The sequence below is a fragment of the Penaeus chinensis genome, chromosome 42 (assembly GCF_019202785.1).
Source record: "Penaeus chinensis breed Huanghai No. 1 chromosome 42, ASM1920278v2, whole genome shotgun sequence".
NCBI classification, from domain to species: domain Eukaryota; kingdom Metazoa; phylum Arthropoda; class Malacostraca; order Decapoda; family Penaeidae; genus Penaeus; species Penaeus chinensis.
In genome coordinates this window covers 24,476,922-24,490,919 of record NC_061860.1, presented here as the reverse complement: position 1 = coordinate 24,490,919, position 13,998 = coordinate 24,476,922, and the positions used below count along the sequence as shown (strand labels likewise).

The 13,998-nt window shown below is 42.8% G+C and overlaps 1 protein-coding gene across 2 annotated transcripts; it reads left to right on the top strand.

Moving 5' to 3' along the window:
• The first annotated feature begins 667 nt into the window (after positions 1 to 667).
• LOC125047884 (endoglucanase E-4-like) lies at positions 668 to 13,323 on the top strand. Of its 2 annotated transcripts, XM_047646430.1 has the most exons (16): positions 668 to 748; positions 2,066 to 2,208; positions 3,742 to 3,907; positions 4,389 to 4,468; positions 5,782 to 5,923; positions 6,298 to 6,393; positions 7,324 to 7,412; positions 8,205 to 8,298; positions 8,750 to 8,808; positions 9,177 to 9,295; positions 9,893 to 10,058; positions 10,381 to 10,545; positions 10,859 to 10,998; positions 12,208 to 12,313; positions 12,980 to 13,111; positions 13,197 to 13,323. In XM_047646430.1, exons 1-15 carry the CDS (start codon positions 694 to 696, stop codon positions 13,085 to 13,087), a joined length of 1,728 nt encoding a protein of 575 aa, XP_047502386.1. In that variant the 5' UTR covers positions 668 to 693; the 3' UTR covers positions 13,088 to 13,111; positions 13,197 to 13,323. The 2 variants fall into 2 exon arrangements, with proteins under 2 accessions (XP_047502386.1, XP_047502385.1); XM_047646429.1 differs by having other exon boundaries at positions 12,980 to 13,323.
• Positions 13,324 to 13,998: the final 675 nt, after the last annotated feature.

Here is a 13,998-nt window from a genome sequence, read left to right as displayed (position 1 = left end):
TCTACTTCTGTTGCTACTATTACTATTAATAGTGTTGATGATGATGATGATGATAAGTATAATAATTATAATAATGATAATAATAATAGTAATAATGATAACAATGTTAACAACATTATAATAATAATAACAATAATAATAACAATAATGATAATAATAATGGTGATAATGATAATAGTAACAACAACAATAATATTAATTTTGATGTTAATAATAATAAAAACAAAAAATAAAGATCATATAAAAATCATCTTTTTTTTTTACCACCATACTCCTCCAGCATTTTTTCTTTTTTTTCAATTCTACGCTCCCTCCCCCCCCCCCCTTCATAATTTCAAGCAGATTATTAATATAACTCCTGAATTAAAATCTATACTATTGGTCTATACTGATTTAAAAAATCTGTATATGCTATTTAATTGACTTCCTTACTAATGGTGTAAAAAAAATGGAATCCGACCTTGAAAAACGAATCATTTCTTATCCACAATAACCGCAACCAAGGAAACCTTAGTTGTCCAAAAATAACAATAGTGAATTACAAGACGCCTTGCGATTCTCACGAGAAAAAATACAGCTGTTCAAGTCACGTGATCCGAACGCCGTTTCCTCCGATAACAGACTCATCCAAGGGACATAAATAGCAGGAAGAGTCCCTTTTTCTCGACAGTGTATCGGGACCACGAAGTCAGCATGCACGCGTGGGAATTTCTGCTCGGGACTCTGGCCTCCCTCGCCCTCCTGTCGGGTACGATGCAGGCTGGAGGGAGAATTTAACTTAAGTTTTCTGTTCTTTTTTTGTATTTTTGTCTTATCTGTTTTTCTTTTGTTTTCTTTTGGTTGTTTTGATTTCTTTTTTCTTTTTCTTTTTTTATGGTTTCTGATTATTTTTGTATTAATCTTGTCGTTTTTGTTCTCTCTCTCTCTCTCTCTCTCTCTCTCTCTCTCTCTCTCTCTCTCTCTCTCTCTCTCTCTCTCTCTCTCTCTCTCTCTCTCTCTCTCTCTCTCTCTCTCTCTCTCTCTCTCTCTCTCTCTCTCTCTCTCTCTCTCTCTCTCTTCTCTCTCTCTCTCTCTCTCTCTCTCTCTCTCTCTCTCTCTCTCTCTCTCTCTCTCTCTCTCTCTCTCTCTTCTCTCTCTCTCTCTCTCTCTCTCTCTCTCTCTCTATCTCTATCTCTCTCTTCTCTCTCTCTCTCTCTCTCTCTCTCTCTCTCTCTCTCTCTCTCTCTCTCTCTCTCTCTCTCTCTCTCTCTCTCTCTCTCTCTCTCTCTCTCTCTCTCTCTCTCCCTCTCTCTCTCTTTAATTTCCTTTGTTCTCAGTTTTTGCGTCTTTTCTCATTATTTCTTATTTTCTATATTGACTTTTTTCGTGTTTTCTTCCCTGCAATTAAGTTTTGAAATAATGCTTCGCATTTCTATGTTTTTTCGTCTTCCCGTTTTGTTTTGTTTTTATTATTATAATTTTCAGGCTCTTCTTTTCTTTCCTTTGCACTTTTTTAATAATTCTAATGGTTAATATTAATAACACAAGCGTGTTAATTTTCTTTGTAAAAATTGTTTTGCAATGCGATTAATTTGATATTTTTTCCCCGCACTTCCTCACTCTCTCTATATCTATCAATCTATCTTTCACTCTCTCTCTCTCTCTCTCTCTCTCTCTCTCTATATATATATATATATATATATATATATATATATATATATATATATACATATATATATACATATATGTATATATATATATATATATATATATATATATGTATGTATGTGTGTGTATATATATATATATATATATATATATATATATATTTATATATATATATATATATATTTATATATATATATTTATATATATATCCCTCCCTCCCACCTTCCCTCCTTCACAACCTCCCTTCCTCTCTCTCTCCCTCGTTCCCTTTTTCACTCTCTTCCTCCCTCCCTCCCAACTTCCCTACCTCCCTCCTTCCCTCCTTCCCTCCCCTCCCTCCCTCCCTCTCTCCCTCCCTCCCTCTCTCCCTCCCTCTCTCCCTCCGTCCCTCCCTCCCTCCCTTCTTCTCCCCCACCAGGAGCGAGGGCGCAGTGCTCCTCCGTCAGCATCACGAACGACTGGACAGGCAGCTACATGGCCCAGTTCTCCGCGACCGCCGGTAGTGTTTTCGATGGGCTGACCGTCGAGCTCACTTTTGACCAGTCCGTGAGCAACCTGGAGGTGAGTCTGTATCGCTCTCGTTCTCCTTTTCTTTCTTTGTCTCTGTATCTCTCTCTTTCTCTTACTCTGACTCTCTCTCCATCTCTATTTCTCTCTCTCTCTCTCTCTCTCTCTCTCTCTCTCTCTCTCTCTCTCCTCTCTCTCTCTCTCTCTCCTCTCTCTCTCTCTCTCTCTCTCTCTCTCTCTCTCTCCCTTTCCCTCTCCCTCTCCCTCTCCCTCTCCCTCTCCCTCTCCTTCTCCCTATCCCTTTCCCTCTCCCTCTCCCTCTCCCTCTCCCTCTCCCTTCTCCCTCTCCCTCTCCCTCTCCCTCTCCCTCTCCCTCTCCCTCTCTCTCTCCTCTCTCTCTCTCTCTCTCTCTCTCTCTCTCTCTCTCTCTCTCTCTCTCTCCCTCTCCCTCTCCCTCTCCCTCTCCCTCTATCTTCCTCTCTCCCTTTCCTTTTTTTTTCCTTCTTCTTCTCCTATTTTTTATCATTTCTCATGCTACCTTTCTTACGTCTCTTATTCTTCTGCTGCTCCTCCCTCTTCTGTATGATGTATTTATAGCTTTTTCTTCTCTTCTCCTTATTGTTTCTTTTCTTGTTTTCTTCTTCTTCTTCTTCTTCCTCTTCTTCTTCTCCTTCTTCTTCTTCTTTGTCTTTCTCTTCTTCTTCATCTTTCACCTTTATCATCTCCTCCTTCTGTCATATGATATTTATTGGCCATTTACTTTAATAATGTTCCTTCATTACTTTACTTTATATTATGCTGTCCTCTTCTTCTTTCTCTTTGTCTCTCTTTCATCCGATTCTCTTCATTTCTCTCTCTCTCGCTCGCTCTCTCCCTCTTTCGTTATCTCTCTCTCCCTTTCTCTCTCTCTCTCTCTCTCTCTCTCTCTATATATATATATATATATATATATATATATATATATATATATATATATATTTATATATATGTCTCTCTCTCTCTCTCTCTCTCTCTCTATATATATATATATATATATATATATATATATATATATATATGTCTTTCTCTCTCTCTCTCTCTCTCTCTCTATATATATATATATATATATATATATATATCTGTCTATCTCTCTATCCCTATCTCTCTCTCCATTCATATCCCTTTCCCACGCTCCCTCCCTCCCTTTATTCTATGTATATATATCTTGCTCATCCCTCCCTCACACTCTCCCTAACTCTCTCTCTCTCTCACTCTCTCTCTCTCTCTCCCTCTCCATCACCCCCTCTCGATCTCTCTCCCCCTCCCCCTCCCCCTTCCCCTAACCCTCACTTCTCCTTCTCCCCCCCCCCTCCCATTCCCTCTTCCCCCCCCCTTACCCCTCCCACCCCCATCTCGCTCTCACTCTCCTCTCCCTCCCCTTCCCCTCCCTCCTTCCACCCCCCTCACCCCTCCCACCCCCATCTCGCTCTCACTCTCCTCCCCCCCTTCCCCTCCCTCCTTCCACCCCCTCAACCCTCTTTCCATCCCCCTCATCCCTCCCACCCCCATCTCGCTCTCACCCCCCCCCCCTTCCCCTCCGCCTTACAGTTCTACGCGGGCGTGATTGAGTGGCACAACGACAAGTACTTCAAGCTGGTGTCCTCGGGGTGGCACGCGGAGCCAGGCTGGGGCGTCATTTTCGAGTTCAAGGTGGACTACGCCGGCGCCAAGCCCTTGGTCGTCGCGGCGGTCATGAATGGAGCCGACGCGTGCGGTGAGTGGAGGGAGGGGGGGGGGGGAGGGAGAGGACGGGGGGAGAGGGGGAGAAGAAAAGGTGGAGGGGGAAGGAGGGCGGAGGGGGAGAGGGAAGGGAGAGGACGGGGAGAGAGGGAGAAAAAAAGGGTCATTCAGAACAAGTGTCTCATTGTGCTTCCGAATATGAATCCACATTTGATAGCGTATGAATAATCCCATCTGAATCCTACCCTCCTTACCCTTATCCTCACAGCCATTATTATCGCCATTTCCCTTACCCACCGCCCTGCTGTGTGATGCAGCGGTAGCGATCTCGTCAAGCAATCTCGCTGACTTGCGTTCAAATCCCTCGCCGCCAGTGGATGGTAACCCCGGCCATTCCTTGCACACAGGGGATAACTTAGAAGCAAAATAAAACAGACACTATGTCACACCAAAAATATCCAATGAAACTAATGGAATCAAATTAAACCTTTAAATTAAACCTCTCCCTTCCCCAGGCGGCGGCGGCGTGGTGACCCAGCCTCCCGCGGAGAGCCCATGCGACCCCACGGGCATGGGCCCCTACGACTACGCGCAGGTAGGGGAGGGGGAGGGGGGAGGATGCTGCTTGTGATGTGGTCTGGTGTGATGTGAAGTGAAGTGATGTGGTTTGATGTGATGTAATGTGGTGTGGTGTGGTGTGGTGTGGTATGGTGTAAAGTAAAGTGATGTGGTGTGATGTGGTGTGGCGTGGTGTGATGTGAACTGATGTGGTGTGGTATGATATGATGTGGCGTGACGTGTTATGAAGTGGTATAATGGAATGTGAAATGCTGTGATGAGGAGAGGTGTGATAGTGTTGTGTGATGCAGTGCGATGTGGTGTGGCGTGATACAGTGCACTGTGACGCACTGTATTATGTGGTATGACATGATACGATGCGGTGTGATGTGATGAGAAACGATGTATGGCATGCGATGTGAGGAGTCCCTGTGTGATGTGAAATGATGTGATACAATGCAGTATTACGTGATATAATCCAGCGCGATGTGACGTAACGTGAGGTAGTGCGCTGTGGTGTGATGTGACAAGATGATATGATGTGAAATTATGTGACGTGACATTATATGCAATATAGCAACACAGGAATGTTCTTACTCCATTTCGAAATTAATATGAGGCTAATCCGAACATATTCTAGCCTGGGGGTTGTCAGTGCCTTTGCAATCCCAGGAACAGTAGAATTAGAAAAAAATATATATATTACAAAGCGAGGAGAAGCAGATTTTTTAGAAAAATATTATATTAATATTTAACACGTGCACTTTTTTCTTTTTCGTTTTTTTAGTTATAATATCTATGACCCAACAAATACATGCAAAACAACTAGAGCAAACAATTATATGTATATTTAAAGAAATACAACAGATTTTGGCAATCAGTTATCTGAAAATGTCCAAAAATCGATTATATACTTAATCCCTAACATTAGGATTATAGAACTGTTTAAAAAAAAAAAAAAAACATTTTATCATGAACAAAAAATAATTCATATAGGTAATCCTAAATAAATAAATATATATATGTATATATATAGATAGATAGATATATATATATATTTGGTAAAGATGCATTTTGTACATTAGACGTTTAATCTCCCATAATGAATAATTTTTATACATTTAGTCCCTTTTACAAAGACAACAGATCTGGTTAAAAAAAAAAAAAAACATCTTATGTAATCCCCTCATAAAAAAAAAATACTTAGAAAGCTAAATAAATGGATATATAGATAGGTAAATAGAGATAAATCTTGTAATAAAGCATTCTTACATGTCCAAAAACTCAATTATACATGTAGCCCCTCATTAAAAACCGCGCCATAACGAGCCTCTCTTTCTCCTTCGCCAGGCTCTGTGTATGTCCTACCTGTTCTACGAGGCGCAGCGCTCAGGTCCCCTCCCGGCTAACCAGAGGGTGACCTGGAGGAAGGACTCGGCCGTCAACGATGGGTCGGACGTCGGTCATGACCTGTCGGGGGGATATTATGATGGTGAGGCAGGGAGGGAGGGATGGTAATGATGAAATATGCAATAGCAAATATTAAGATAAAGATGTTACGGTTACGAATAACGTAATATCAGAAAAAAATAGACATGCACGCGCGCGCTCACACACACATACTTATTACCTCACTCACACAAGACTCATTCCCACACACACAATCCCCTTCTTACCACCCCCACCCCTGTCCCCTACTCACCCCCCTACGACACACCTACCCACGCCCACCCACACCCCTCCCCATCCTCCCCACACACCCACACACACCCCTCCTCATCACCCCACAATTCCTCCTCCCCACACCCTTCCCCATCCACCCCACACCCCCCACACACTCACCCACACCCTTCATCCGCCCCACAGCCGGTGATTTCGTGAAGTTCGGCTTCCCGATGGCCTTCACGGCGACTATGCTTGCGTGGGGCCTCGTCGACTTCCCCGCCGGACACGAGGCAGCAGGTGCGTCGCTGGGGTAGAGATCTCTGCTCCTTTGCTCACTTGATTGCTTGCTCTCGGATTGTGTGGTCGGTTGATTATTCTGGTCGTTTTTATTGTTCGTTTTGTAAGTATATGCGATGTTGTTGTTTTTTGGGGGGGACTTATTATTTTATTTATATAATAGTGTCTTTGTTTTGTTTTTATCGCAATAATTATCAATATCATTATCATTATTATAATTACAGTCATTATTACTATCACTATTATCATCACATCCATCATAATCATATCCTTAATGATAATAATCATCATTATTGTCATCATTATGATAATCATTATCATTGATCATATTAGTATCATTATCATGAATGTTATCATCATCATTATTGTGATTATTATCATTATCCACTACTATCCATCCTGTAAGATAAACAGTATCCACAAAGAATAATGATGCATCCACTTTAACATGATTCTGGCTATTACTCTATCAACAAAAAACTTATTTACCATTCCTCCTTTGTCACTATTTAGGTAGAGCGAATTTTGATGTATTCATAACTCCCTCTCCCATTATCATTTTTTTCTGTCTTTTTTTTTTTTTTTTTTTTTTTTTTGCTATACTTCTCTCTTCCGATACACTTATTTAGGTAGAATGAATTCCTGCCTTTTTCGTATCTCCCTCTTGCTTTTCCATTAGAGTTTAAGTTTTTTTGTTTTTTTTCTTTGCCATGCATCTCTTAGCAAAACACTAGCTGTAATTTGCCATCCATCTACTATTTTTTTTTAGCTGGAGTGATTTCACCCATATTAGGATCGCCCTTTCCCATTTTCACAGCCGTTTTTTTCGCCCTTTCCCCTTTTCACAGCGCTTTTTTTTCGCCCTTTCCCATTTTTTTTATCTCTTTTTATGCCACATATCTTGCCATACACCTCTGATTGCAATTGCAGGTCAGACCGAGTACGCAAGAGCGGCTGTGAAATGGGCCACTGATTACTTCCTTAAGGCTCACACTTCATACTTTGAATTATATGGCCAGGTATGTAGCTGTGTGGTATAGTGTATCTATATAATATATATATATCCTGCCATGTTGTATAAGTCCTGTCATGTATAGTGTATTTATATATCTTATTGTGTACAGTGTATTGGCGTTGTATATCTCTTCCCATGTATAGTGTATTTGGCATTATATATTTCCTACCATATTGTGCGCTGTTGTTAAATATCATCCGCCATGTACAGTATAGTGCACTGGTGTATTGTGTATTGTTTATTCAGATGCCATGGAAAGTGTATGATGTTGAATAGTACTATTTGTGTACTGAATTAGTGTGAAAATACAGAGCTAGTGTTCAAGGAGGTAGGAAACTTAGAGATAATACACAGAGAACAATAATATGGACAGGTAGACTAGATTAATTCGTATGTGCCAATTTTCCCTCCATTTTTCACGTATCCTAAATGACTTAAATCTTACTACGAAAGTAATCAACTTCCTGCTCTTCGATTAACCAATCAACTTCCTGCTCTTCGATTAACCAATCAACTTCCTGCTATTCGATTAACCAATCAACTTCCTGCTATTCGAATAACCAATCAACTTCCTGCTCTTCGATTAACCAATCAACTTCCTGCTATTCGATTAACCAATCAACTTCCTGCTATTCGATTAACCAATCAAATTCCTGCTCTTCGATTAACCAATCAACTTCCTGCTCTTCGAATAACCAATAAACTTCCTGCTCTTCGATTAACCAATCAACTTCCTGCTCTTCGATTAACTGATGAACTTACCATTATTATCCTCGTGTTTCTCTTCGTCCCCGAGGTGGGAGACGGGTACGCTGACCACGCCTACTGGGGTCGCCCGGAGGAGATGACGATGGCTCGACCCTCCACGAAGATTGATAATGATCACCCAGGTACGGCGTCGGCTGGGCGGGAAAGAAATGGATTTGGGGAGAAAGAGGGTAAAAAAAAATAAGAATGAAGAATAATGAAGATAATGAAGAGAGGGAAACGGACGGATCCCCGGGAAATACGTTGTTGTAATATTGCTTTTAGAATCAAAGTGAGATTGTTTGTAGGAATGGCGACGTGTACAGACATTTCGAAGGGTAAGCATTAATTTCAAATAAGGGCCTTCTCTTGAAAAGAAAAAAAATATGAAAGAAAAATCAACACTTTCAAAAAGAGAAAAGGAAAATCACATATAGCTTCACACCTTCAAAACAACGACAGCATTTCCTTTAAACACACTAATACTAAATAGTCAAGACCAGGTCTTATCCTCAGAGGAAAATTAATAAGAAAATGAGTATCGAATGACTTCATGTTTTCCAATTCGTTCTGTTAATGAACTTCTTTCCCCAGGCACTGAGCTTGCAGGAGAGACGGCTGCTGCCCTCGCCGCCGCTTCCATGGCCTTCAAGGTTTGCCATCTTGGGATTTAAAGAATATTATTATTTTTTTTTCCCTGCAAGAAAATACGTAGCAAATTTGGGGTTCACGATAATGCATTACGTTTAATCATTTCTGAAAAAGGAGAAAATTTGTCGACTCATTTTTCTTCCCTATTGTAAATTACCATATTTTTCATTTCCATTCAAAAAAGAGAAAAGTTATGTCTTCTTTTCTAAATTATAATTACCTTATTTTTCATTCCCATTAAAAAAATATATATAATAAAAAAAAGAGAGAAAGGTCATGTTTTTTCTTTTCTTTTCTCTTTACTTATTAACATTTTCTTTTCATTCGCCTTATTTCCCTAAGGCTTAGCCCGTGTCCATTCTCCCCGTAGGATTCGGACCCGTCTTACTCCAGCCAGATGCTAGCCGCGGCGCAGGAGCTCTATGACTTCGCTGACCAACGCCGTGAGAATTATGACGTTTCCATCCCCGGCGCAGCGGATTTCTACAAGTGAGTGGCGGAGGTTGAAGCCATGAATGAGTCACGTGAATTATTTATTTTGTGGAGATATTAAGATACTATTTTTTCAAGGGTAATGTTCAGAGGTGTGTTTTCCATGCTGTTGATTATGTACCCCGTAAGATTTGGGGATGCCAGTCATGTAGTTATTGTAATTACATGCGTTTAGGTCTCACCACCACGGTCATATGTACCCCAACTTGGCCATTACTACCCAGATAGATACTATCCACACGGTCACTTGAGTCTTCATCACCCTTACCACAAATGTAACCGTATTAATACCCACACGGTCACTACAACCCTCACCACACACCACCGCGGCTACCACCATCACCATAACCAGCAGAGGTATCACCGTCCCTACCATCGCGACGTTCCCTCTGTCTGTCCCTAAAAGAGTGGCATATTAAGGCGCCTTGATATAGAGAGCGGAGGCAAGACATTTCTCGTAATGGAGACGAAAACGCGAAATGGTGATCGCATATCCAATCAGAGAAAATGAAATTATGGGTAAGAAAGGGATGACTCAAGTAAAAATTCTAAATAAGCCCTTGTGAAGCTTTAATGAGGCCCGGGCACCCTCAGATCATGGAGCGGCTACGGGGACGAGCTGTGCTGGGCTGCGCTGTGGCTGGCTCGCGCGACGGGCGACTCCAGCTACATGACGAAGGCCAGGCAGCACTGGGACGAATTCGAAATCTCGAATGGCGCCGACGGCTTCAGCTGGGACGACAAGAAGGGAGGCGTCTATGTAAGTCACGCGTTAGACAGTCGGTCGGTGATTGTTTCCCAGTAAAGGCTATGGTGTATTGTTGGGTTTGTTGTATAAGGGATCTTTGCTTGAAATGGCTCTGTGAGTAGACGACCAATTCAAGCGATTTATGTTATATGGAAATTTGATATAAATCCAATTCATGCAATATTCTAAATACTATGCCACCCAATTCTTCCTATAGACGTTACACAAAAGCCCTTTTTCATTTTATATCATTAGTAGTGTTAATGGTATTTTCACTTTATTTCATTATTTTTTCATTGTTAGTCTTTTCATTATTCTTTGCCACCTGTTAAAGGCCCTGTACGCCCTCCTGGATTCCGACCCGACGTTCAGCAACGCCCTGGCCGCCTTCGTCGAGCACATCCGCAACGACAAGCCCTACACGCCCGGCGGCCTCGTCTTCCTGGACCCGTGGGGCGCCAACAGGCACGCTGCCAACGTCGCCTACGTCGCGCTCATGGTCAGCTCACGCACGCACGCAGATACGCACGCAGACACATGCACGCAACCAGATACACACACACACACACACACCCATACACACGCTTAGACACACACACACACACACACGCACACACACACGCTCGCACTCCTGCACGCACGCACACTCACACACACATGCGAGCATGCGCATACGATTCCTCCATAGTGTGAAAAACAAATTGATAAATAAGAACAGAAAGCCTTGAAAAAATATGTCCAAATGCATCCAGCTTTCCCAACGCGCCCATCCCATCCCGCCCATTCACCTTCCTCCTTCGCCCGTCTCTCAGGCCGCCAAACTGGGCATCGACGTGGACGTGAACCGGCAGTGGGCGCAGCAGCAGATCGACTGTCTCTTGGGCTCCACCGGCCGCTCCTTCGTCGTCGGGTTCGGCACCAACCCGCCACAGCGCCCCCACCACCGAGCTAGGTAGGGAGAGGGAGGGAGGGAGGGAGGGAGGGAGGGAGGGAAGAGATGGGAGGGAGAGGGAAGGAGGGAGGATTAGGGAGAGAGTGGGGGAGGGAAGGAGAGGAAGAGGGAGAGGGAAGGAGGGAGGATTAGGGAGAGGGTGAAGGAGGAAGGGTGAGGAAGAGGGAGAGGGAAGAAGGGAAGATTAGGGAGAGAGAGAGGGAGGGAAAGAGGGAAGAGATGGGAGAGAGAGAGAGAAGGAAGGAGGGAGGATTAGGGAGAGGGTGGGGGAGGGAAGGAGAGGAAAGGAGGGTGAGGAAGAGGGAGAGGGAAGAAGGGAAGATTAGGGAGAGGCAGAGGGAGGGAAGGAGGGAGGAGATGGGAGAGAGAGGGAAGGAGGGAGGATGAGAGAGAGAGGGAAGGAGGGATGATTAGGGAGAGGAGAGGGAGAGGGGGGGGGGGAGGGAAGAGGGAGGAAAGAAAGGAGAGAAGGAGATGGGAGACAGGAGAGGGAGAGAAATAGACGGAGGAAAGGAGTTAGAGTCATGAAGAGAGAGAGGGATGGGAAAGGGGGAGGGAGGGAAGAAAAGGAAGAAGAAGAGGGAGAAGGATGGAAGGACAGATAGAAGGAGGGAGGTCAGGAAGAGAGAGAGGGAATTGGGAGAGTGAAAAAAGAGGAAGGAAGGTTTGGAAAGGGAAAGGGAGAGAGAGAGAAGAGGGAGAGGGATGGAAGGGCAGAGGGAAGTAGGGAGAAGAAGGATGGAAGGACGGAAGAAGGGAGAGGGAGAAAGTACGAAGGTAGGAAGACTGAGAGAGAAGGAAGGAGAGGTAAAGAGGGAAGGGAGGAAGGAAGGGAAGAAGAGGGGGAGGAACGGAGGGAAGGAGAGAAAGAGAGAGAGAAAGAGAAATAAGAAGAGGGACGGGAAGAGAGAAAGAGAAGAAAGAGAGAGAGAGAGAGAGAATGAGAGAGAGAGAGAGCGAATGAGAGAGAGAGAGAGAGAGAATGAGAGAGAGAGAGAGAGAGAGAGAGAGAGAGAAAGACAGAGACAGACAGAGATAGATAGAGAGAGAAGGGGTTAAAGTACATGAATGGAAGAGAGAAAGAAAGAGAAAGAGAACAAGTAAAAAGAATGAGAATGACCACAAACAATAGAAAAGAAGAATAAAAAAAAGGTCTTTAAAAACAAACATCTAAAACCCTCTCTGCCCCCCCCCTCCCCCCATCCCCAGCTCGTGCCCGAACCCCCCCGCCTCGTGCAGTGACGGCTGGGCGCAGAGCAACCCCGGCCCGAACCCCCAGGTGCTCTTCGGGGCCCTCGTCGGGGGACCGAGCCAGGTACGACTTCCTGAAGGAGATTCTTCTTTTCTTTTTTTCGTTTTCTTTACTTTCGTCCTTCTGTTCTCTTAATATTTTCTTTCTTTCTTTCTTCTATTGTTGTTTTTCTTTATTTTTTTATTTTGCTGTCGTTTGTTTTTTCTTGTTTTCTTTTTTCTTTTTTTTTTTCTTTTTCTTTTGTCATGTTTCTTATTTTTCTTTTTGTTGTTTTCTGGGCTAGATTTGTGCGATATTCTTTTTTATTTATACTGGGACAGTGATTGTAAAGATGCTCGTATCTATATTGATTTATGTAAAAGCTGTTTGTCTTTGTATCTGTCTGCCTGGATCTCTGTCTATTTAGAGAGTATAATTACCACTTTATTTATTTATCTAACTTCTTTTCTGGAAAAAAAATGTACGTTTATGCTCTCTCTCTCTCTCTCTCTCTCTCTCTCTCTCTCTCTCTCTCTCTCTCTCTCTCTCTCTCTCTCTCTCTCTCTCTCTCTCAGTCTATCTCACTGTTACTTCCTCCCTTTCCTTCCCTCCCTTCCTCCCTCCCTCAATCCTTCCCTCCCTTTCTTCCACCCACTTTCTCACCCCTAACCTCGCAAAAATATATATATAACAATAATCGCAGCTCCTCAGTAACCCCCTTTACCCCCCCCCCCCTCCCCTTTCCCCCAGGACGGCAGCTACAACGACGACCGGAACGACTATGTCCACAACGAGGTGGCCTGTGATTATAACGCGGGCTTCTCGGCCGCCCTCGCTGCCTTGGTCGAGCTCCACTAAATGCGAAGAAATTAAAACCTTTAGGTAGAAAATGGCGTTGATGAATTAAGTTATTATAGTATTAAATGGAAATAAAATAATAATTGAATGAGTTCTAATTGATTTTCAGTCTGCGCGGTCCTCGCTGCTTTCGTCGAACTCCACTAAATACTAGATATGAAAATCTGTCAATAGAAAATGGCCTTTTTTGAATTAAGGAAACATTAAATGAGAATAAACGAATAAATGCAAACTTCTGATTGATTTTCATTCTCCGTCACATGCGAAGAAATACAAATCCTTAAAATAAGACATGAAGTATTGAGTGAGTAGAGATCTAATGACGAATAAATTAAAAGTTCTGATGGATTTTCACGAAGGTCTCGGTTGATCGTTCTCCGCCGCCCTCGCTGCCTTGCTCGGACTGCACGAGGAAAGGAAAATCCTTAAATGGAAACTCGTGGTGTTGAATAAATGGAGATAAAATGGTAATCAATGAATTAATGAAAAGTTCTAATTGATTATCTTTTTCCGCCACCTTTGACGCCTCGGCAGAGCTCACTATTAGGAAAGTAAAATTGAAGTGTTGAATAAACGTAAAATGAAAATAAGTGAATAAATGAAAAATTCTTATAGTTTTTCGTTGAAGAACGTAAGACGGAAGTGGGAGAGAAGAGGGATGGAAGAACAAAGGAAAGAAGAGAGAAGTAAAGGAAGAAGGAAGGAGGGAAAGGGACGAAGATACGGAGGAAGGGATAGGGAGAAACAAGGAGGGGAGAGGGGAAGGATAGGGAAGCACAAGGAAGAAGAGGGAGATGGACGGATGGAGGGAGAGAAAGAGATGAAATGGAAATTCATTAATAAATACAAAATTATATTTGATTTTTCTTCTCTTTTTTTTTTTTTTTTTTTTTTTTTTTTATTTCTGTCTG